Source organism: Puma concolor, chromosome C1 (genome assembly GCF_028749965.1).
Source record: "Puma concolor isolate L17-30 chromosome C1, mPumCon1.1.hap2, whole genome shotgun sequence".
In the NCBI taxonomy this organism is placed as follows: Eukaryota; Metazoa; Chordata; class Mammalia; order Carnivora; family Felidae; genus Puma; species Puma concolor.
The window spans coordinates 1169142-1192112 of record NC_141674.1 but is presented as its reverse complement, the minus strand read 5'-3'; the positions used below and the strand labels follow the sequence as shown (position 1 = coordinate 1192112).

At 55.7% G+C, this 22971-nt stretch overlaps 1 protein-coding gene across 10 annotated transcripts in view; it reads left to right on the top strand.

Annotated features, from left to right (window-relative positions):
- MORN1 (MORN repeat containing 1) overlaps positions 1 to 22971 on the top strand; it is a 52068-nt gene that overhangs the window by 15937 nt on the left and 13160 nt on the right. For 6 of the 10 annotated variants that reach the window (XM_086715431.1, XM_086715436.1, XM_086715435.1 and 3 more), the window contains 3 exons: positions 10942 to 11065; positions 11472 to 11644; positions 12181 to 12380. In XM_086715431.1, the coding sequence (XP_086571557.1) occupies positions 10942 to 11065; positions 11472 to 11644; positions 12181 to 12380 (497 nt within the window). The remainder of the gene's footprint in view (positions 1 to 10941; positions 11066 to 11471; positions 11645 to 12180; positions 12381 to 22971) is intronic. The other 4 variants (XM_086715434.1, XM_086715433.1, XM_086715438.1 and 1 more) reach the window with 1 other exon arrangement.

The window sequence follows — 22971 nt, the reverse complement described above, 5'->3', positions numbered from 1 at the left end:
GCAGGTCTCCTGTAGCATCTGGGCTGCTTTTTGAGGGACCCAGCGGGGCAGCAACGCACAGCGTGGACCAGCTGACCTCCCAAAGCCGGTCCCACCCGTGACCCGTGAGCAGAGGGCGCGGTGCGGAGAGGGCCCCCGCACGGTCACCGGTCCCTGTGCGTGGCCGGGCAGGACCACCGCTACTAAAATGCGTGCCTGGGATTCCTAACGTCCGTTAGTTCGCCCGAGTTCGGCGAGCTTTGAGCAGGAAGCCCCCATGTGCGGCGCGGATCAAAGACAGTCACAACTAGTTTATTTTATTTTATTTTATTTTGTTAGGTTTATTTATTTCGAGAGAGAGCGTGTGCGCTTGCGCACCAGCAGGGGACGGGCAGAGAGAGAAGAAGGGGGGGAACCCCAAGCAGGCTCCACGCTGTCAGTGCAGAGCCCAACGTGGGGGGTCGAACCCACGAACCGTGAGATCATGACCTGAGCTGAAACCAAGGGTCCGACCCTTAACGGACTGAGCCTCCCAGACGCCCCCACAGCTGGTTTATTTTCACAGCTTTATTGTGGTGCCGTGTTTATAGCGTGAAATCTTTGTGCTGTAAGCGATTCGATGATCTTTAGCAAATTCCCGGAGTCGGGCAAGCAGCGCCACGCCGTCTGTTTCGGACCGTGCCTCGCACCTCCTGCCTGCGGCCCCCTGCCCACCCCACCCCTCTCCTCACACCTGCTCTGCTTTTCTGACCGACGCCCTCTGCTGGGGTGCACCCACGTGGCAGTGCTCGGTGCGAGTTTTTGGGTGCCCGTGTGGTCTGTCCCTCGGTTATCCGCTCACGAGTGGGGTCGCCGCGTCACGTGGCAGATTTACGTGTAAATTTTTAAAGAAACCGCCAGGCCGTTTCCCAAAGTGGCCGCACCATTTACAACGCGGTCGGCGGGGCCCGGGCTGGATTTCCCACACCCTGCGCGTGCACAGCCGGCCCGAGGGGGCGTCCGGGGGCGCCCATCTTGGTGCCCCTCTCGGTTCTGACCCACAGTTCACGGCTGATGAGGTGTTGCAGCTTTCCGTGTGTTTATTGGCCACGTGTGTATCTTCTCTAGAGAAATGTTAATCCAAACATGCTGCCTGTTTCTTAAAATTAGGCTGTTCCTCTTCTGGGTTTGAGTTATTGGAGTTCCCGACGTATTCTGAATACGAGTCTTTTTATAGATGCATCTTTGCAAATAGTTTCAGTCTGTGGCTTACCATTTTCTTAATGCTATCTTCTGAAGTACAAAGGGCTTTAATTTTGGTGAAGTCCAATGAGCAAATTTTTTCCTTTGTGGATCATAATATTGGTAACCTGTGTGGGAATTCCTAGCCTGACCCAAGCACACAAAGATATTCTCCTGTTTTCTGGGAAAAGTTTTGCTCTTGGATTTCTGCCATCCGTCTTCGGCTACTTTTTGTGGATGAGATCAAGTTCTAAATTCATCTCTTTTCGTGTGGCTGTCCAGCTGTCACAGCACCACGTGCTGACAAGACCGTCACCTCCCCACTGGATTGCCTTGGCACCTGGGTCGCAAACTGCTTGACTGTAAGAATGACGGTTTAGGGGCGCCTGGGTGGCTCAGTCGGTTAAGCGTCCGACTTCAGCTCAGGTCACGATCTCACGGTCCGCGAGTTCGAGCCCCGCGTCGGGCTCTGGGCTGATGGCTCAGAGCCTGGAGCCTGCTTCTGATTCTGTGTCTCCCTCTCTCTCTGCCCCTCCCCCGTTCATGCTCTGTCTCTCTCTGTCTCAAGAATAAATAAACGTTAAAAAAAAAATTAAAAAAAAAAAAAAAAAAGAATGACGGTTTATGTCCAGACTCTATTTCGTTCCATTGGCTCCTGCATCTGTCCCTGTGCCACCACACCGTCCTGATGATTGTAGCCCCATAGTGAGATTCCTCCAATTTGGTTTTTCTTTTTCAAAATTATTTTGGTTATCCTGGGAACTTTGTATTTTACATAAATTTTTTAGGATCAGCTTTGTCAATTTCTGCCAAAAAAAGAAAAAAAAAACCCTCCTGGGATGTTGTTAGGGACTCTGGCCAGGAGGCACCACCGCTGACAGCACTCACTCCAGGTCACCAGCGGGAAACATCTCCCCGTTTATTGATGCCTCCCTCTGCTTTCTCTCACCAGAGCCTTGTAATTTTTAGTGTCCAAGTCTTATACTTCTTTTGTTAAATTTATTAATAAATGCTAACTTATTGCTGGTTATTTAATTTATAATTATAATTTGTTTATTAATACGCTTGTAATATTTGTTCTTTTTATGCTATTGTAAATGGAATTTTTTAAAATTTTATTTAAGAGAGAAAGAGAGAGGACGCACACGAGCAGGGGAGGGGCAGAGGGAGAGGCAGAGAGAGAATCCCAGGCAGGCTCCATACTCAGTGCAGAGCTGACTTGGGGCTGGATCCCATGACCCTGGGATCATGACCTGAGCTGAAATCAAGAGTCAGCCGCCCGACCCACTGAGCCACCCAGGCGCCCCTGGAATTGTTTTCTTATCTTCATGTCAGAAACTGCTAGGCTACAATTGATTTTTTTTTTAATGTTTATTTATTTTGAGAGAGAGAATGCATGAGCAGGGGAGGGGCAGACAGAGAGAGGGGGACAGAGGATCCAAAGCTGACTCTGTGCTGACAGTGAGAGCCCAATGCCGGGCTTGAACTCAGGAACCTCGAGATCATGACCTGAGCCGAAATCCGGAGTCAGATACTTAACTGACTGAGCCACCCAGATGCCCCGAGACTACAATTCATTTTTAAATATTGATCTGATATCCTTTGACCTTGCTGGACTCACTTGTTAGTTCTGCTATTTTTTCTGAGGATTTCTTAGGATTTTCTATATAGAGGATCACGTCATCTACAAAAACATCCGATTTTACTTCTTTCTTTCCAGTCTGGATGTGTTTTCTTTCTTTCGGCTGCAACATTTTACGTCCCCACCGGCAATGACTGAGGCCTCTAGGCGCTCGACCCCCTCACCAGCACTTCTCATCATGTGTCGTTTGGGTCATGGCCATCCTACTGGGTGTGAAGCAGTGTCTCCTTGTGGTTCTGATTTGCATTATCCCTAGCAAGGAGGAATGTGAGCATCTTTTCATGTATTTATTGACCATTCGTACATCTGCTTTGGAGAAATACCTATTCATTGCCCACTTAAAAAATCGGGTAACTTGTCCTTTTACTGTGAGTTATTAAGACTTCTTTATGGGGGCGACCGGGTGGCTCAGTTAAGTATCTGACTATTGATTTGAGCCTCAGCTCATGATATCACAGGTCCGTGGGATCAAGCCCCACGTTGGGCTCGCTGCTGTCGGCACAGAACCGCTTCAGATCCTCTGTCCCTCTCTCTCTGCCCCTCCCCCACTCACACGCTCTCAAAAATAAACTGTTTTTAAATTTATTTATTTATTTTGAGAGAGACAGAACAGGAAGGGGCAGAGAGAGAGTGGGAGGGAGAATCCCAAGCAGGCTCCACACTGTCAGCACAGAGCCTGATGAGGGACTCAGACTCTCAAACCATGAGATCGTGACCTGAGCTGAAACCAAGAATCAGATGCTTAACTGACAGAGCCACTCAGGAGCCCCAATAAAACATTTTTTTTTAAGAGTTCTTTATGCTGGAGCTAAGTCCCCTTATTAAATATCTGATTTGCAAATGTTTTTTCCCATTTTATGGATTGTCTTGCAGTCTCTTGATGGTGTCCCTTGAACACAAAAGTGTTACATTTTGGTGAAGTCCAACTCGTACTTTTTTTCTTTTGCTGGTTATGCTGTTGGTTCCATATCTAAGAAGAATGCTTAACTCAGAGCCATGAAAATTTTCTCCCATATATTCTTCTAAGAATTTTGTATTTTTAGCTCTTGCATTTAGAATGATAATCCATTTAGGGGCGCCTGAGTGGCTCAGTCGGTTGAGCGTCCGACTTCAGCTCAGGTCACGATCTCACGGTTTGTGGGTTCAAGCCCCGCGTCGGGCTCTGTGCTGACAGCTCAGAGCCTGGAGCCTGCTTCGGATTCTGTGTCTCCCTCTCTCTCTGCCCCTAACCCACTCGCATTCTGTCTCTGTCTCTCTCAAAAATAAATAAACATTAGAACGATAATCCATTTAGAGTTAATCTTTTTGTGTGGTGTGAGGCAGGGGTCCAACTACATTCTTTTGTATGTGGACATTTAGTTGTCCCATCACTATTCGTTGAAAGACTGCTCTTTCCTGGCCTTGAATGATCTAGACAGTCCATTTACTAAAATTTTGTTTAGAGTTTTTGCATATCTTTTCATGAAGGATCGTGGTCTTGAATTTTTTTTATTTTCCTTGTTAAGGTTTGTTTTTAAGTAATCTCTACACTCAACATGAGACTTGAACTTACACCCCTGAGATCGAGAGTCACATGCTCCCCTGACTGAGCCCGCCAGGTGCCCTGAATTTTTTTTTATTTTAATATCTTTGTCTGGTTTTTGTATCAGGGTAATGCTGACCTTGTAGAATGAGTCTGGGAAAATTACTTCCTCTTCAATTTTCTGGAAGAGTCTTGTTGAATAATTTCATTTCTTTCTTAAATGTTTGGTAGAATTCAATATGAAGGCCATTGAGGTCTGGAGTTTCTTTGTGGGAAGACTTTTAATTACTAATTCAGTGTCTTTAATAGATATATGGTTATTGGAGTTATCTGTTTCTTCTTTTTATTTTTTTAAGTGTATCTATTTTGAGAGAGCACATGACAGTGGGGCAGGGGCAGAGAGAGATGGGGAGAGAGAATCCCAAACAGGCTCCACACCGTCAACCCAGAGCCCCAACTGGGGCTTGATCCCGTGAACCATGAGATCATGACCTAACCTGAAATCAAGAATCAGACACCCAACCGACTAAGCCACCCAGGCACCCCGAAGTTCCATGTTTCTTCTTTTTTTTTTTTTTTTTTAATTTTTTTTTTTCAACGTTTATTTATTTTTGGGACAGAGACAGACAGAGCATGAACGGGGGAGGGGGCAGAGAGAGAGGGAGACACAGAATCGGAAACAGGCTCCAGGCTCCGAGCCATCAGCCCAGAGCCCGACGCAGGGCTCGAACTCACGGACCGCGAGATCGTGACCTGGCTGAAGTCGGCCACTTAACCGACTGCGCCACCCAGGCGCCCCTCCATGTTTCTTCTTTAACAAACTTGGGTGTTTTGCGTCTTTGAAGGAATATTTGTTCATCTAAGGTGTCAGATTTATTGTCATAAGCTTGTTCCTAATATTTCCTCATTCTCCACTTAATGCCTTGATATCACCTCTTTTGTTCCTACTGTGGATTATTGGTGTCTTCTTCCTGTTTTGCCTGACTAGTTGGCTACAGATTATCAGTGTCATTGATAAACCATCAACTTCTGATTTCATTGATTTCTCTACTGTTGTCTGTTTTCTGTTTCATTAATTCCTATTATGATCTTAGTATTTCCTTTCTTCTGCTTACTTTGGGTTTAATTCACTCTCTTTTTTCCTAGTTTTTAAGATGGAAACCAAGGTCATTTATTTCAAACCTTTCTTTGCTAATATGAGAGTTTGCTATACCTTCCCCCCTTAGTACTGCTTTAGCTGCATCCCAAGAATTTTGACATGTTGTGTATTCATTTTCATTCAGTTCAGAATGCTTTCTTATTTCCTTTGGTTTTCCCTTTGCCACATGAGTTATTTAGAAGTGTGTTGTTTGGGGCGCCTGGGTGGCGCAGTCGGTTAAGCGTCTGACTTCAGCCAGGTCACGATCTCGCGGTCCGTGAGTTCGAGCCCCGCGTCAGGCTTTGGGCTGATGGCTCGGAGCCTGGAGCCTGTTTCCGATTCTGTGTCTCCCTCTCTCTCTGCCCCTCCCCCGTTCATGCTCTGTCTCTCTCTGTCCCAAAAATAAATAAAAAACATTGAAAAAAAAATTTTTTTTTAAAAGAAGTGTGTTGTTTCCTTTCCAAATATTTGGAGATTTTTCAGATCTTTCTGTAATTGACTTCTGACTTAATTCCATGTGGTTAGAGTCACACTTTGTATATCTTGAATCCCTTTAAATGTATCGAGACTTTTTTCATAGAATTTGTTCTTTTTTGGTAAATGTTGCGTGTACACTTTGAGAAGAGCATGATTTCTGCTCTTGTTGGGTAGAATAAATATCAATCTGTAAATAAATATCTATAAATATCTTCTATAAATACCAGTCAAGTGGATTTTACTGTTACTGCCCTTCAGATTTACCGTATCTTTGCTGATTTTCTGTCCACTTGTTCTGTCAATTACTGACTGTGGTATATTGAAATCTGTGATTATAATTGGGAATTGTCTATTTCTGATTTCGTTTCTATCATTTTTTGCTACATGTATTTTGGAGCTCTGTTATTAGGTGCATAAACATTTAGGATTTTTATGGCATTTAATTACTTGACCCCTTATCACTGCAAAATTACCTTTTTCTTTTTTTAATGTTTATTGATTTTTGAGAGAGACAGAGACAGAGCATGAGTGGGGGAGGGGCAGAGAGAGGAAGAAACAGAATCCGAAGCAGGCTCCAGGCCCTGAGCTGTCAGCCCAGAGCCTGACGCAGGGCTCGAACCCACAAACTGAGATCATGACCTGAGCCGAAGTCGGACACTTAACTGACTGAGCCACCCAGGCGCCCCCAAAATTACCTGTTTCATCCCTAGCATAGTTATTGTGCTGGCATCTACTTCCTATGAAGTAGGAATATGACTATGAATATAGTGACCCCAGCTTTCTCTTAACTAATATCAGCATGGAGTATCTTTATCCAGCCTTTTACTTTTCACCTACTTAAGTCTTTAAAGTGTGCTTTCTGTAGGCAACATATATCTGGGTCTTGCTTTTTAGTTCGTTCTAACCACATCTATCTTCTCATTGAAATTTTTACTCCATCCACATTTAATGTATTTATTTATATACCAGTTTCAAACTTACCATTGTACTGTCTTCTATTTGCCCTGGCTGGTTTTTTCCCCTCTTTAGACTCTATTCCTACCTTTTGTGGGTTGAGTATTGCTTCTGATTCCATCCTATCTCCTCTGTTGGCTTATCAATTCTTACTCCTTGTTTTTTCGTTCTAGGGGTTGCTTTAAGGACCACAATTTACATCTTTAAGTTATCACAGCCTGCTTTGGAGAGATACCATACGACTTCACATATAACATAAGAACTCTGCAATAGGATATACTTCTTTTTCTGCAATCCCAATGTTTATGCTATTGTTTTTATATGTTTTACAGTCATATGTTTAATACACTCCGTAACACATTGTTATTACTTTTGTTTAAACAGTCGTTTATCTTTCAAAGAATACGTAACAAATAAAAAAGGAAATCTCATCAACTTGCCCCTGTAGTTACCCTTTCTGGTCCTCCCCATTCCTTCTTATAGATACAGATTTCCACCTGGTACCGTTTTCATCTGCCTGAAGGACTTAGCCTTTAACATTTGTTGTCCTATGTGCTTTCTGGCAATTAATTCTTTCCACTTTCATATGTCTGGAAACATCTTGATTTTGCTTTCATTTCTCATAGGTATTTTCACCAGGTATAGAATTCTGGTTTACCCTCCAGCAGGACAGTGGTGCTATTCCATTGACTTCTTGTCCATGCTGTTTCCAAAGAGAAGTCTGCTGTCGTCTGTATCTGTGTTTTCTGTGTACAAACTTGCTTTTTCCCGGGGCGCCTGGGTGGCGCAGTCGGTTAGGCGTCCGACTTCAACCAGGTCACGATCTTGCAGTCTGTGAGTTCGAGCCCTGCGTCAGGCTCTGGGCTGATGGCTCGGAGCCTGGAGCCTGTTTCCGATTCTGTGTCTCCCTCTCTCTCTGCCCCTCCCCCGTTCATGCCCTGTCTCTCTCTGTCCCAAAAACAAATAACAAACGTTGAAAAAAAAATCAAACTTGCTTTTTCCCTGGCTGCTTTTAGATTTTCTCTTTTTTTTTTTTAATTTAATTTATTTTTAAAAATTTACATCCAAATTGGTTAGCATATAGTGCGACAATAATTTCAGGAGTAGATTCCTTAGTGCCCCTTACCCATTTAGCCCATCACCCCTCCCACAACCCCTCCAGCAACCCTCTGTTTATTCTCCATATTGAAGAGGCTCTTATATTTTGTCCCCCTCCCTGTTTTTATATTCTTTTTGCTTCCCTTCCCTTATGTTCATCTGTGTCGTAAAGTACTCATAAGAGTGAAATCATATGATATTTGTCTTTCTCTAATTTCTCTTAGCATAATACCCTCTAGTTGCATCCAGGTTGTTGCAAATGACAAGATTTCATTCTTTGTCATCGCTGAGTAGTATTCCATTGTATATACATGCCACATCTTCTTTATCCATTCACCCAGCGGTGGACATTTGGGCTCTTTCCATACTTTGGCTATTGTCGATAGGGCTGCTATAAACATTGGGGTGCATGTGTCCCTTCGAAACGGCACGCCTGTATCCCTTGGATAAATGCCTAGTAGTGCAATTGCTGGGTCGTAGGGTAGTTCTATTTTTAATTATTTGAGGAACCTCCGTACTGTTTTCCAGAGTGGCTGCTGCACCAGTTCGCATTCCCACCAACAGTGCAAGAGGGTTCCCGTTTCTCCACATCGTCGCCAACATCTGTTGTTGCCTGAGTTGTTAATGTTAGCCATTCTGACAGGTGTGAGGTAGTGTAAGATTTTCTCTTTATCACTGGTTTGAGCAGTTTTATTTTTTATTTTTGTTAACATTTTTTAATGTTTATTTTTGAGAGAGAGACAGAGAAACAGAGTTGCAAGCAGGGGGAGGGGCAGAGGGAGAGGGAGACACAGAATCCAAAGCAGGCTCCAGGCTCCAGGCTCCGAGCTGTCAGCACAGAGCCCGACGCGGGGCTCGAACTCACGAACTGCAGGATCATGACCTGAGCCAAAGTCGGACGCTTAACCAAGTGAGCCACCCAGGCGCCCTGAGCAGTTTTATTTTTGAAGTGACACGGTGTAATTTTCTTCATGTTTCTTGTGCTTGGGTCTGTTGATTTTCTTGCATCTGTGGGTTTATAGTTTTCATCAAATTTTGGGATTTTTCAGCCTTTATTTCCTCAAATAATTTTCCATCACTGCTTTTTCTTCCCCTCTTTTAGAGGCTCCGTTACACATATATAAGGCCATTTGAAGTCGCCTCACTGTTCATGGATTCTTTTTCCCCTTCCCTCTTTCTCCCCTCTTTTTCTTTACCTTCCTTTTTTATTTATTTTTTTCTTTTTTCCTTTTTCCTCTTGGTATTTCATTTTGGGCAGTTTCTGTAGCTATGTTTTCAAGTTCATGAATTTTTTTTTTTTTTGCAATGTCTAATCGGCCATTGATCACATACAGTGTATTTTTTATCTAATAGTTTTTATTTCTAGAAGTTCAACTTTGTTCTTTTTATATCTTCAGTGTCTGTACTTATCTTTTGAATGCACGGAGTCCAGTTATAGTAATAACTTTGAAAAAGTGTCCTTTCCTGCTAATTCTAACATCTGGGTCAGTTCTGGGTTGGTTTCATTTGACGGTGTTCCCTCCTCATTATGGACCATACTTTTCGTCATTCTTCGCCTGGACGTCTTTGACTGGGTGCCAGACGTTGAAAACGTACCATTTGGAGGCTGGATATTTCTGTGTTCCCATAAGTACTCTTGGCCTTTTTTCTGGGGTACAGTTGGCTTCCTTGGAGATCGTTCGATCCTCTCAGGTTTTGCCTTTATGAAGTGTTAGGTGTGGTGGAGAGCTCCAGCTGAGACCCGTCATCCCCACTGCGGAAGCAAGACCTTCTGAGAACCCTGCCCAGTGTGCCATGACTTCCGGGTCTCCCAGCCTGGCCAATGGGAATGAGCACCGCTCCTGTCCCATGTGAGCCCAGAGCCTCCCGCCCTGTCTTTCCCTGGCCTGGGGACATTTCCTTGCACTTGGCGCACCAACCTGTGCTCTGCTGTGCACCCAGAGGCCCCACACGCTTCTCTGTTCCTCTGCCTTCTGGACTCCAGGACTCCTGCTATGTGCCTGTCCTCCCCCCCTCCCCCTTCAGCCCTGTGTCCTCACTGAGGGGGTTCCTGGGGTTGCCAGTCCCTCTCCCTGTACCCGGTCCACCTTCTCTCAAGGCAGTGACCTGGGCAGTTATGGGGTCCACACCCTTTGTTTCCCGTCTCAGGGACCACTGTCCTTGGATCTTGAAAACCATCGTGTTATCATTATATTTTGTCTGCATTTTTGGTTGCTTCAGGTAGGAGCATAGATTGGTCCCGGGTGCCCCATCATGACAAGAGCGGAGGCCAATCAGACCATACTGGGATGTGATCCTCGACTCCGCCCTCCACTACCCTCCTTCCAAGTCAAAGTACTTGCAGCATCTGTCCTGCTCTGTCCCCTCTTCCACGGGGGCTGAATGACGGGCGTCACGGACGCCGCTCAGAGTCCACGCGACCAGGCCCTGTGCCGAGTGCCCCAGGAGTGTAGACCAGGGGGGTGGAGCCATCCCCCAGGTCGAGGTGGGGGCTGGGCCACAAGCAGCGATGTCTCCCCGGAGGTGGAACCGCGGTGAAGACGAGCCTCCGGTGTGACTGCTCTCGGCCAGGGCGACCCCCCCGCCCCTGAGCAGGTGAAACCCTGAGGCTGGCCAACAAGGAGAGCCCCCCAGCCAGAGGCACAGCCAGGTGCCCTCAGGCCCGGGATCCCCAGTGAGGGGTGGCGGTGCCGGGCAGCGAGGACGGCTCAGGTGAGGGCCAGGGGGACAGAGGAGCCGGGACGGTGGGCAGGGAGCGTGAGCTGGATACGGCCGTGGCCTCTGCCAGCCCTGCCCGCGCGGGGGGTCTGCTGCAACAGTCCTCATGGTGCCCGGCCCAGGACCAGGGAGGGAGAGACCCGGGTTCTTCTGTCCCTCCCTGGCTCAGCCTGCTTCTCTGTCCTTCCCAAGGCGAGGATGGCCGGGTCTTGAAGATCTCGGCTGGCGTCAGGTACGTGCAGCTTCCGGCCTACTCAGAGGTCAGCTTTTTCAAAGTGGACAAGGACAACCCGGAGACACCCTTCCAGACCCCGTTGTGAGTATGGGCGACCCCGGACGCCCGTGTGGGGTGGGAGACGAGGAGGAATGGCCCAGAACTACTCGACCCGGGCCCGTCCACACGTGGCTCCCACACCAAGGACTCTGAGGGCACTGGGGACACAGTAGTGACCACCAGACACGACATGCTCTGTCTAGTGGAGCAGGAGCAAAGACAGAGGGCCAGGGGGAGGTGGGCTGGGGCTGCGGCGTGGTTCCAGTGGTCCCGGACACACCGTCCCCACCCCCCCCACCGTTCCCTGCTTCCCACCACGTTAGTCTCCGAGTGGTCGCCTCGTCCCCTCCTCCCTGGAAGGACCCTTAAGCCACCGTGTCCCCCACAGCCAGGTGTCCCTCTCAGCTTGGCGTCCGGCAAAGCCCAGTCCCACCTGTCCCCTTTGCAGTGGCTTTGAGTGCATCGCCTATCCTCTGTGGAGCCCCAAGTCTGGGGCCTTGGAGCCCAGAGCTGCCCTGGAAAGTGCCAGAGGAGATCCACTGCTCCCCAGGGGAGACCGGGAGCCAGCAGCGGCATCAGACACATCTCGAGGCCAGAGGGACATCCCCGGTGGCCCTCCCGGTGAGTGGAGCTGACCAGCTGGTTGGCGGTAGCTTACGTGAGTGCTTCGGGGTGTGTGGGCTGATGGCGGGCGCCTCAGAACCTGGGCAGGAAGAAAATAAAGTTGACCCTTGAGAACTCAGGCACAGTGGCCCTGGAGGGGACAGAATGTCCCAGGAAGACAGTGCCCAGACCCGAGCAGGCTGGTCGCCATTGCTGTGGGTTACAAGGCAGGCTGGAGCTACCGCCCTGGGCACCAGACCCCTCGGGTGCACGTTCTTACTGTGTGAGCCCAGAGCCCGTGGTGGGGCTGGGGCACGGCAGCCCGGGGACCGCCATGGCGGCCGTCCTGCCCTCGCCACATGCACATCTGGTCACTGCCGGCTGTCTTGTTGGTGCACAAGAGCCTGGCGGTGCGGTGTGGCCCCTGGGCTGAGGGCCTCGGGCCTGTTTCTGCATCTGTCAGACCTTGGCGGTTTGCCTCGGCCACTGTCACCAGGAGGTCTGTGGCTGGATGGGAGCGCGCCCTCGTGACAACCCCCACCCGCCCGGGACAGGCGTCTATAGACCTAACGGTCGCCAGCGTTTGCCTGGTTTTCCGGCTGGTTCCGCCTCTGCCCGGAGCACACAGCAACTCCACATGCACCTGGCCCCACGGCTCCTGGTGCCTGACAGCTGCTGCCGTGGATGCCTGGCCCGGCTTCTCCATGGAGTCCTCTGGAACCACTGCCGGAAGCAGAGCACTGGAGCTCCGGAGGTAAATCAGAGTTTAATCTCTGCAGCTCACCGTGTCCGGGGACCCCGGGTCCCACACAAGCTGATGCAGCCCCACCGCTTACGTCCTAATGGGGGGAGCATGTGCGTTACCGGAGGCGTCCCAGCGAGCGTGGCTGTGGGTCCCGCCTGGTCCCCTAGCCACGGGAAGCAGTTGCATCAGGTCCTGTGGACCAGGGCACGGTCATCAGCGGGACTCCGGGGTCCCCACCGGGCAAGTTCACGCGCATGTTAACCACGGGGACCTTCACGTTCTCCTTAGCCCTTGAAGAGGGGCCGGTCCCCCATCAGGACCCCAGCCCTGGATGCCGCAGGGGGTGCTCCCAGGTCACAGCAGAACGGGGGGACTAGTGTTCTGCACCAGGGCCCGGGCCGGGCCCTCTGTGTGGGGGCGCCTCACACCCCAGCGGCCGGCGGGGGCCCCGAGGCTTGTGGGGGGAGGCCCGGGGGGCTGGCCACGACCCCTCGTCTGCTTCCCACTCGGTTTATAGAAGCAACTTTACGCCAAAGGGCAGAATAGGTCTCATGTTTCTGCGTAAAAACACCCTCTGGGCACCACACCTTCCACCGGCAGGGATTTCAGAGCCTGTGATGAGGTCTCCGTGGAAACCCGGCCCGGAAAGGGGGGTCCACGTCCGCGCCCGGGGTGTTTGGTGTGGGCGGCCCGGGCCCAGCCCGCTGTGCGGGTTTGGGGTGCTCGCCGCTCGGGAGCGGGCCTCACCCTGTGCTCACGGGGCTGGTGTCCGGCTGCTGACACGCTCAGAGACGTTTCCGGCTTTGCTAGGACGCGGGCGTGGAGCCGTAGAGAATCACCTTTGGGGAGACCGAGGGGAACACGCCTTGGGTCCTATGAGAACCGCTCGAGCTCTGCAGCTGGACCCGAGGCCCCGGGTCCTTTGCCAGGTGCCCTGGGGGCTGACCCGGGAGGTGGCTGCTTCTCTGCCGCTTTTTGGCCGAGCCTCTCCACACCTGTCTCCTCTTCTGTAAAGCGATGGTGAGCGGCATCTGCTCCCAGGACCGCCAACCCCTTCGTGACCCCCTCCCGTCCCCTCACAGGGTGGGGCGCCAGGGACACGCACACCTGGGTCAGGAGGGGTCGCCCGAGCCTCTCTGCAGGACACTGCCACTGCGTCCTGCCCGCTCAGCTGCCCCGGAGCACCGCTCGCCCCACGGGGGCCCAAGCCCTCGGACAAGCTGGCCCGGGGTGGCCCTGGGTCATGGACACACTGGCCGGCCGTCTGCAAACAGGAAATGAAGTCGGTGCAAATTTGCTGCCACAGGTAGGATAGGAGTCGGCCGTGAGCGAGAAAATCCCAGATAATCACAGCTTGACCAGGGGAGCTCGCTCTGTGGGGTCCAGGAGGCGGCAGCTGCGGGGCGGCCGGGTGGTACCTGAGACCCGCGTGGGAGTGGGGAAAACCGGAAACGGCCGGGACACGGAGCTGCTTGGGCGGGAAAGAAGGAAGTCTCTGTTGCTGTTTTAACCAAAGCGGCTCATTCTGTGACTCTCTGGGGACAGACAGCCTCAACTTATTCTGAGCATTATTCTGAAAGAAAGCAAAATTGTGTCGTCGTGTGGCAGCCCCCACGCATACAGGGAACACGGAGCGAACCTCCGTGTTCTCAGAGCAGCCCCGCCTCCGGGTCCCTGCTCCTGAGCTCACTCTCGAGCCCCCTTCCGACAGCACAGCGGCGGCTTCAGCTCCATTGAGGTTCGCTTCTCGTGTGGATGTTCAGAGGCTGGGGTGCCGTCCCCCACGGTCACTGGGGCCCCTGTTTCTGTTTCCTGTGCCGCTGCTCTGTCGCCCTTCCTGCGTCATCTCGTGGCCCTAGAAGGTTGCACGGGCGCCAGTCGTCATGCCCCCTGTTCCCGGCAGCTGGGGGGGGAAGCATGAGGAGCCAGGGCCCTCCCTTTTAAGCCGCGTCCCTTCTAAGAACGTGCCGTTGCTTCCACGCCGTCGGCCAGAACTTGGTGACGTGACCGCACCAGGCCTCGAGGAGACGAGGAACGCAGTGTGCCGGCCAAGACCAGGCTCTGTGGCCGGAGAACCAGGGGACGATGGCCGTTTCCGTCAACCGGCGCCTTTGCCTGACAGTCTGGACGCCGCGTGAGCAAACCCACCGGCAGCCAAGGCCTCCGCCGCCTCCGGGGGCTGACGGGGAAGCGGGAGGCGGGTGCCCTCCCTCTGCAGCCCTTTGCAGGAAGGGTGTCCTACGCGCGCCGCGCCCCCGTAGCCCTCGCCCTCACGCCCCGGCCCCACCACGGGACTGTGAGGCAGTGACGAACGGGCTTCGTGAAACCGGGGCTGGAGGCGAAGACGCTCCTTCTGTGAGACCGGCAGGAAGTGAGGGAGACGGGGCCCCACGGCGGCGGGAGCTGACGAGGCACCAGGGCGCGGCGGCCCCGTGGCGGGCTCAGCTGGCACCTTCCGGCGCGGCCTCGCGCACGCCCCCCGGGGACCGGCTTCTCGGCTTCCTCCTCACCCCTGCAACGGGCGGTTCAGGACGTAAACCCTCCAAAAGCCTGCTTTCTAATCACACGAGTAAGTGAAACGAGCAGAGAAAGTACTTCCCGGAGGCCTCGTGTCGCCACGCGGGGCTCAGGATCCTCTTCTCCCTTTGATACGAACTATGCCAGCCGCCTCATGGTTTTTAACTTCCGAGCACTTTGCTTTCCGTTGAGAAGAAAAGACGATTTCGTAGGCGTGGACCGGCGCCAGGCTTCCCGCAGCCTTTGGTGACGTTGCAGCCCCCACGTGGTAGCAACAAAGCTGATAATGATGTTCGGTTCACAGAGATTTTTATATTTAGACGCTTAACCTTCTGTAGTTCCCGCCCTCGGCCTTAAGCGGGATGCCCTTTTGTGCTGATCGCGTCAGGGGGGCGTCCGCGCGCCCCCTGGCAGTGTGAGCCCTCGGAGTCCTGCCGCAGGTGCCGATAGTGGCTGCAGGGACACCGGCAGGCGGGCCACTCGGCCCAGACAATCCCCGTAAATTGGATTTGGGAACCCGATAAAGCCCTAGCAGGGCGAGAACCTCACGTTGCGTGTGCGTGTGTGTGTGTGTGTGTGAGAGTGAAATGCACAAAACCCTCCCAGGAAATGTTTCCAACTGATCTGAGTGGTCCCTCTTTTCCATTTGTTGAACACATGGTTCCGAGCATTCATCAGATGCGGTCTGTGAAGAATCATCCCTAATTGTAAGATGATTTTAAAAATCAAGGTGCCCTTTGCTGCTAATGCAGTCTTGCCAATAAGCGATGCAATGTATAGCAGAGAACTTCTGGGAATTTCATTGCCTTGGGGGGGGAGGGGGGAGGTAACGCATTTTAATATTAATTGTCTATGGTTAATTATGGCGGCGTAGCTACCATGAAAGATCCTTGCTTTTAAAGGGAAATCTGTGCCGTGAATTTCCTGTGGAGGAATCCTACCGGGGGGGGGGGGGGGGGTCGTCCCAGACAAGTACAGGAAAATCCTATGGTGCCTGCAGGCAATGCCGTGAGCAGGAGATACACTTGCTCATCAGGGGCTGCGTCCGTCTGAAACCCTGGGGGTGGGGGGGCCACGCGATCTGAGACCATAGCCCGCGGAGTGAGCCCCTCCCACAGCCTTGGCCACCCTCCCCAGCACCTCTCCACCTGCCGCTCATGGGTCCTGGGGCTGCGTGGGCACAGCCACAGGGCAGGAGCCCCAGGAGCACCCCCGGGACCCCTAACAGCAGATCTCTGGGGGGCCCCGGAGAGAAAGGAGGGAGGGAGGCTGGCCTGGGCTTGCGTCAGGTGCCGAGATCTCGCGTGGTGGCCAGCCTGCGCCCACATGGATGTGCCTGGGGGGGTGGCTGCGAACACGGCTCTAGAAGGCACGGATGTGCCTTCAGCAACCCAGAACCATCTTGGATTTCTCTTCGCCCCTGACCGCGGCCTCGGAGGCCTGTCCCCCCAAGGGGGGACACATGCTGACACTGGCAGTGAGGATGCCCTGCCCCAGGGCAGGGTGGGCCGGGGTGGGTGCCCTTCCCTGTGGCCTAGGGACAGGCCCCAGACCGCTTAGGGCCACCAGGCCGGCCAGGGACGGAGACTTCGTCTGTGTCTTCGTCTGCCTCAGGCTTAGCCTCTGACAGTTGAGCCACAGAGGGGAGGGGACGTGTCCCACCTCACCAGCTGCCCCTGTGCAGCCTGCGCTGGGGCCCCTGCTGGGACCTGCTGGCAGGGGCTCCCAGTCTCCTGTGGTCAGAGCCCTGCTTGCCCGAAGCCTGGCCCTGGGGGCCCTCCTGGGGCGGTTTATGCCACTGTCTCTGCCCCCCTCCACGTCACAGAGCCCGTGGCCTTCTGGTCACCACAATGCTGCCTACGGGCCTCTGTCCCCTGGGAGTGGGTGTCAGGCCCCTGCATGAGCTGGTGGGGGTGGGGGTCTCTCCTGGGACAGGGTGCAGCCCCTGGGATCCAGGACCCACTTCAGGCAGGGGATTCAAGGAGGGCGGGAGGCCAGGCCGGCACCCTGCTCTCTGACCTGTCCAGGGTCCCCTGGCCAAGTTTCTGGGGAGGGGTCTGCTGGAGTCTCTGCTCCTGGGCGGTGGTGGGCGTGGGGCAGGCCTGGCCCAGGCCCCATGGCAGGGCAGTGTGGGGACAGGGAGCCTCCGGGCACCCGGCACCACCCCGAGGAGCTGCCCATGGCCAGCCAGACATGCAGGTGTGGGAATTGGCCGAGGGTCAGCCTGGGACTGAGGGCCCGTGGGCCAGGCGTGTGCTGAGCGTGGGCCTGCGTGTGTAAGCACCGTGTGTGGCACCGTGTGCATCTGTGTGCACATCTCCCGTGTGGGGGGTGTGTGTAAGCGTGTGCCCGCACCCCTGGTCACGGCCGGCTCCTTAGTGCCCAGCCCCTCACAGCACGCTCTGCTGGTGGGCCGCAGGCCCCTCGAGGCCTTTCTGGAAGCCTCACGACCAGCTTCCTTCTCCTAGTAAAGGCTGCTGCCCGCAGCGCGTCTTCCCCGACGGCAGCTCCTAGAGACACAACAAACCTCCTTTCATCCCTCCCAGAAAGAACACGGGGCCATGAGTTCTGTCTTGCTGGGATCAGCACAACCCCGGCCCAAGGCCAACTCCAGCCCTCGTGGGAGGCGAGCTTCGGGGTCCAGAGACCCCAGAGAACCCGGACTGGCCGGGAGCCCCAAGCCACTGTCCCGGCCTGTCCTGCCGCTGTCCACACCTGCAGGCGGCCCTCTCCGTTGGAGAGCTGCCACGCTCCAGGCCCGTTCGTGGGCCCCGAGGCCTCTGCCCAGGTCTGTCCCGAGAGCCCCCAGGACTGCCTTGTGTGTCGCCCAAGTAGACAGCCCCAGGCGCAGCCTCCCGGCCGATACCTGCGCAGGAACCAAGCTGGAGGTCAGCTGCGGTGTCCAGACCCCACGTCCCCAGGGCCGCTCCTCTGCTACTTTCCCGCTGGATGAGCAGGAGACCCCTCAGGGGAGCCCTGTGTGGTGTCAGGCTGCCTGCCTAGCCCCGTAAGGCTGGTGTCCCCATTGGTCACCTCGGGGGCAGCCTGGCCTCGCTCTGCCCAGCCAGGCATAAACAGCCTGGCTGCCGGAGGCTCCCGGAGTCGAGGATGAGGGGACATCAGAGACAGGCTCAGGAAGAACCCCAAATCAGTGCCTCCCCCCCGTCCTGCGGGTTTGACCACAGAGTCCCGGCCCCTTTCGAGTCCTTTTTGCGATTCCAGCACAACTGAGCCCAGGAGCCGAGCCTGGAGGTAACGCATGCCCTCGGGGTCGCAGGAAGTGTCTTGGCATTTCTGTAAGGAGGAGGCTTTAACCACTTTGCAGAGCACACATACAGCCCCCTTCGGAAGGACACACGTGTAGAAGAGGGACGGGGCAGTGAGTCTGAGCATCCAGAAAGGACATGGGCCAACGGGGACCGTGGCTTTGTGTCAAATCCATTTTCTACGCTTCAGTAAAGGGAGGGAAGGCGGGCACCAGGTTCCTCGTCAGGAACGGTGCTGTGGCCCCAGACACCGGCCCTGCCGAGCTCAGCCCGAGGGACTGGGGTCCTGGTCCACCGCAGCCACCACAGGGCACGGGGCTTCTAAACACCTGCCCGGCCAGGCCCGGCCATGAGCTGCCTGCAGGCCTGGCTCTCACACGGGCTCCTTGGGAAACTCATGGATTCGAAAACCTCTGGATAGAAACCTGAACCAAACCCTGCCCGCAGGCAGGGCCTCCATCCTGCAGCCCAGATGGGGCCTGAGACACCCCACACGGGGACGCCTGTTTCTGGGCTGGTCCCCAGGGCGCCTCCATGCTGGGTGCAGACCGTGCAGACACATCCGGTCGAGGTGGAGCAGAAGCACCTGGAAGGTCCTGCCCCGTGGTCACGTCGGGCCAGCCCTTGCCTCGGGCCCGGGCGCCCACTGGACAAACCGAGTGGTGGGCGGGGGGGGGGGGGGGGGGGGCGTCGCGGCCTCGAGGGAGCCCTCGTCTGGAGACTGGGCCGTCCAAGAAGGGGCCCAAGGGTGCCCCCCCCAGCCCTGCCCAGCACTCACGCTGCCTCCTCGCCCTCTGGGCCATGGAGACCCCGGCCCCGCCAGTCCTCGCCGAACAGGCCGCTCTGCCTTTGGAAGGTAGCAGCTCCTTGGCCGGTTGAGCCTCTGCCCTAAAGACTAACGCGGTGTGTCTGGTCACCTCCACGTGAGACGGCTCTCGGCCCCTCAGGGCCGATAACATTTTATTTTTTTCTTCATATAAATGAAGAAAACATTCCAGCCTGTGGCTGGCTCTCCGCCCAGGGCCCCCCGGCGGCCGTTTGACGGTCGCGGCCCGGCCTGCGCAGCCTTGTTTACTCGGGCGGCGCTCCGCCTTTGTCTCCGCGTCCTACACAGGTGATTAGGGAGTCTAATTGAGTTGGCTGTAAAAAGATAATTAATCGACATTTCCTCCCAGAGAGGTCAAGCGCCGATCTCCCCGCGGTGCAGCCTCCCGTTACCAGTCGCCCCCCACCCGCCCCCCCGGACGCAGCAGTGACCTTTATCTTGCTGATGATTAAAATCGACATAGAGGCCTCGGAAATAACTCCTGGGAGCTGGGGTCGGCATCTCTGGGCAGGGGCCCTGCCTCGAGGGTCAGCCAGGCTGGCCAGTGCCCCCCTAGAGAGGCCAGGACCAGCTCCAAGGGCCCCTGCAGGCCAGGGCGGGACCCTCGCCCCAGAACGCTGTCCCCATGTTGTCCCCAGGCTGAGGAGAACAATGGGTCCCCTGAGACTCTGGTGCGTGGTGAGGCAGCTCTCTCGGAGGGTGGGGGGCTCCAGCCAGGAGCGCGGCCGGGAAGGGGGATCTGCTCCGCCAACAGGGCAGACAAGGTGAGGAAGGGGCCGCAGGAAGGCGTGAGTGTTGGGGATGCACATGGCCACCCCGTGACAGCAAGATGGATGGTGGCAGGGCCAAGGCCACCGGGACACGACACCTGCAGCAGTACCCCGGGGGCAGGGAGTGAGCAGAGGCCAGAGGGGCCAAGCGTCCAGAGGCTCAGTGTGGCGGCCCGGTCGTGAGCTAGGACGAGACGTGAGGAGTAGCCAGTGCGGCTGGCCCCGGAAGTCCTGTGGCCACAGGGCATGGCATGTGCTCGGACGCAGGAGGAGGTCAGTGGGAGTTTGGGGCTGGGGTTGGGGGGGGTGGTCTCACCCAGTGGTGAGTCCCTGTGCTAGGTGTGAGGCTGGGCCCTGTGATGGCGGCTGAGGGGAGACCAGGATGGGGGGACATCGGTGATGTAGTCCACGTTTCTGGTCGAGCGAGCCGGAGTTGGGGTAGGAATTGGGTCTGGGGGGCAGCACGTGCAGGTGTCTGCAGGGAGCGGAGGTGGGTGACTGACCCGAGGAGGCGGGAGCTGGGCGAATGTGGTGGACACCCCCACGGGCAGCAAGGTGCCCACCCAAAGGGGCACAGACGGGGGAGAAAAGAGACCGGCCTCCAGCAGTGGAGGTGGGGGGTGGGGGTCAGCTGCGGCCACTGGTGCCCAGGCAAGGTGCACCGATGTTAGGGCCGAGGACAGCGGCCCCCCGTTGTGGGAAACCCAGATTCTCAACAAACCCTGTGGAGCCCTGGGCTGCGGGCCCCCCTGCTCCGGGACAGAGGGCACTCTGAGAGGACGCACTTCTAAGTGGATTTTAAACTCCTAAGCCGACCAGAGAGCCCTGCTCTCTTTCAGTGGCCAAGCAGGGTCCACAAGGTCTCTCCCTGACCTTCCACGATGGACTGGGGCACAAGCTGCATAGGAGGCTTCTGGCCTGGCCGGGACACCACCCACCCCACAAACGCCCTGTGCTGCGGTCCACACACGGTCGGGGTGGCTGGGGACGGCAGGAGGCCTGACCTTTTGGGACATCGCACATGCAGGGCAGAGACAAGCTGAGGGACCGCTTGGACGCACGACCTGAGAAGCCACGGTCCAGCTGAGACATGGAGGCAAAGGAGGCCACCGGGCCGTGTGCAAAAAGAGGGGCCGAAGCGCGGGGCCCGAGCACGGCCAGGCTGCGGTGACAGCGTTGTGATCAGCCCAGGAGCCCCGCGAGAGCAGCTCTAGCGGGAAGAGCTGGGGCTGAATTCGGGGGGGCACAGGACAGGAGCGGCGGCTGCAGGCTGAGCCCCAGTTCTGGGAAGGCGGCGTCACATCTGAGACTCGGGGACGGCCCGAGGAGAGGGAGCGGTCAGGTGCACGAGTTCCACGTGGCACTTTGTGGGGAAGGGGCCTCGGCGCCCAGTGGCCTCCTGGGCCCGAGCAGCCCAATCTCAGGGACCCCTCCTCGCACCGCGGACGTGCCACCGCTTTGGTTTAAGCCCGTTGGTGTTGGGTTTCTCTGGCTTTCAACCAAAAGGGGTCTCAGAGCCGCTTCTCATCCGGGGATGATGAATGGCAGGAGGTGATGGAGAATGTCAAGCCTGTGGCTAAACCGAACTTGGTCATCCACGCGCCTACCGGCCACGTTGGGTGACGTGGTGTTAGCGGGCAGGCGGGGAGGCCAGCACCGCGGCGCTCTCTGGGCCCGGGGCTCCTCACCACGGGGCTGTGACCACAGAGCCCCAGCCCTGACAGGCCCTGGGAGTCCCGTGAGGATCCGCGGGCAGCTGCTTGGTGCCGGGTCGGTGCGTCGGGCGCCGTGGTCGTTGGGACCCTGAGCCCAGGGAGGCGACGTGCTCCGGGCCCCATGCCCACGTCCCCTGGCCACCCCCACCCAGGGAAACTGGTACATTTCAGGTCGGGTCTGACGCCGCTGCTGTCGGAGGCGGGCGCTGGGGACCCACTCCTGCACGGTCACCTTGGCAGGGGTATTAGGACACAGAGCCGGGGACTTCGTTGGCCGGAGGCGTCGATAACAGACAACTGGTTCCTCTCAGGCCCACTGGAAACCGTCGCTGCGCTCAGAAACAGAAATCATGCCGTCAGCAACGCGGTTCACAGTCGTTGCCTAGGACATAAATAGTGTGGGGACAGCAAAAGCTAATGGAGAGAAGGACTTTAGTTAAAGAATGTCCTTGCAGAAGGAAAGACTTTACTTTTTATAATGCGCCATAATGATGACATTAAGACCCCTCTGAGAGAAATAATTCCCTACCTGTAATTTGGAAATACTTCTGGGGCCCGTAGGCATCTCTCCCTGCAGAAGTTGGGCTCCAGGGAAGGGAACTTAATGCCTACGGCCCCTGGGCCCCATCCAGGGCACGGATGAGAGACGCCCTCCACCCACTGAGCTCCCCCCATTGGCGGGAGCGTCCAGCCCGCCTTGTCCACCTCCAGCTGTCCCCACGGCCCCATCCAGCCCCCTCCCTGCGGTTCGACCAGCTCCTGCTGGTGGCTTCTCCCTGTGTGAGAGCCGGCAGGGACCTCAGGACAGAGGTCAGTCAGGAGAGCTGGGAGCCCAGCCCCCACAGGATAGCGGGTCCCGACGCACACGTGTCTGGGTCAGTGCCGGTGGCCCTCACCAACCTCACGACCCCGTCTCAGCAGCCAGCTTTCTGTGCAAGGGACAGAAGGAGGGGACCGCCAGGAGACGCCCCGTCCCACCTCGGGACACCGGGAGGGGAGGAGTAGGGAAAGCCAGGATGGACAGGGTCCACGGTGGGGGTACCTCCTGCAGGGCCCAGCCCAGCCTGGAGGATTTGGGGGTCTCCTGGGGGGCTCTCGCCCCTTGTGGGGGCTGGTGGCTGCCAGCGGCCCCCATGTTCCACACTCTTCCTGGACCTGGTCCGACATCACCTTAGCATGCAGCCATGACGTAGAAATGTCCTTCTCCGGGTCCTGACCTGGCGCCCAGGGCCTCAGGCAACGGGCTGTGTGGTAGGAGACCCTCCTAGCCCCAGGGCACCAGCCTGCAGGGCTCTCAGGGTGGACCCCAGGTGAGGGGGCGTCAAGAGGCCAGGGGCCCCAAAATACACCCGCACGGAGCCTGCGCGGTGTAGAGCAGGCTGTGCCCCCTCCCGTCCCCCCAGCCACACGGCCAGTGCCCCGGCCGGCCGAGCTACAGAAGCTTTGCGTCAGGGGCCGTGTGACAGGTTCTTTCCCATCTTGGCTTTGTGCTGTTTGAGGGATGTT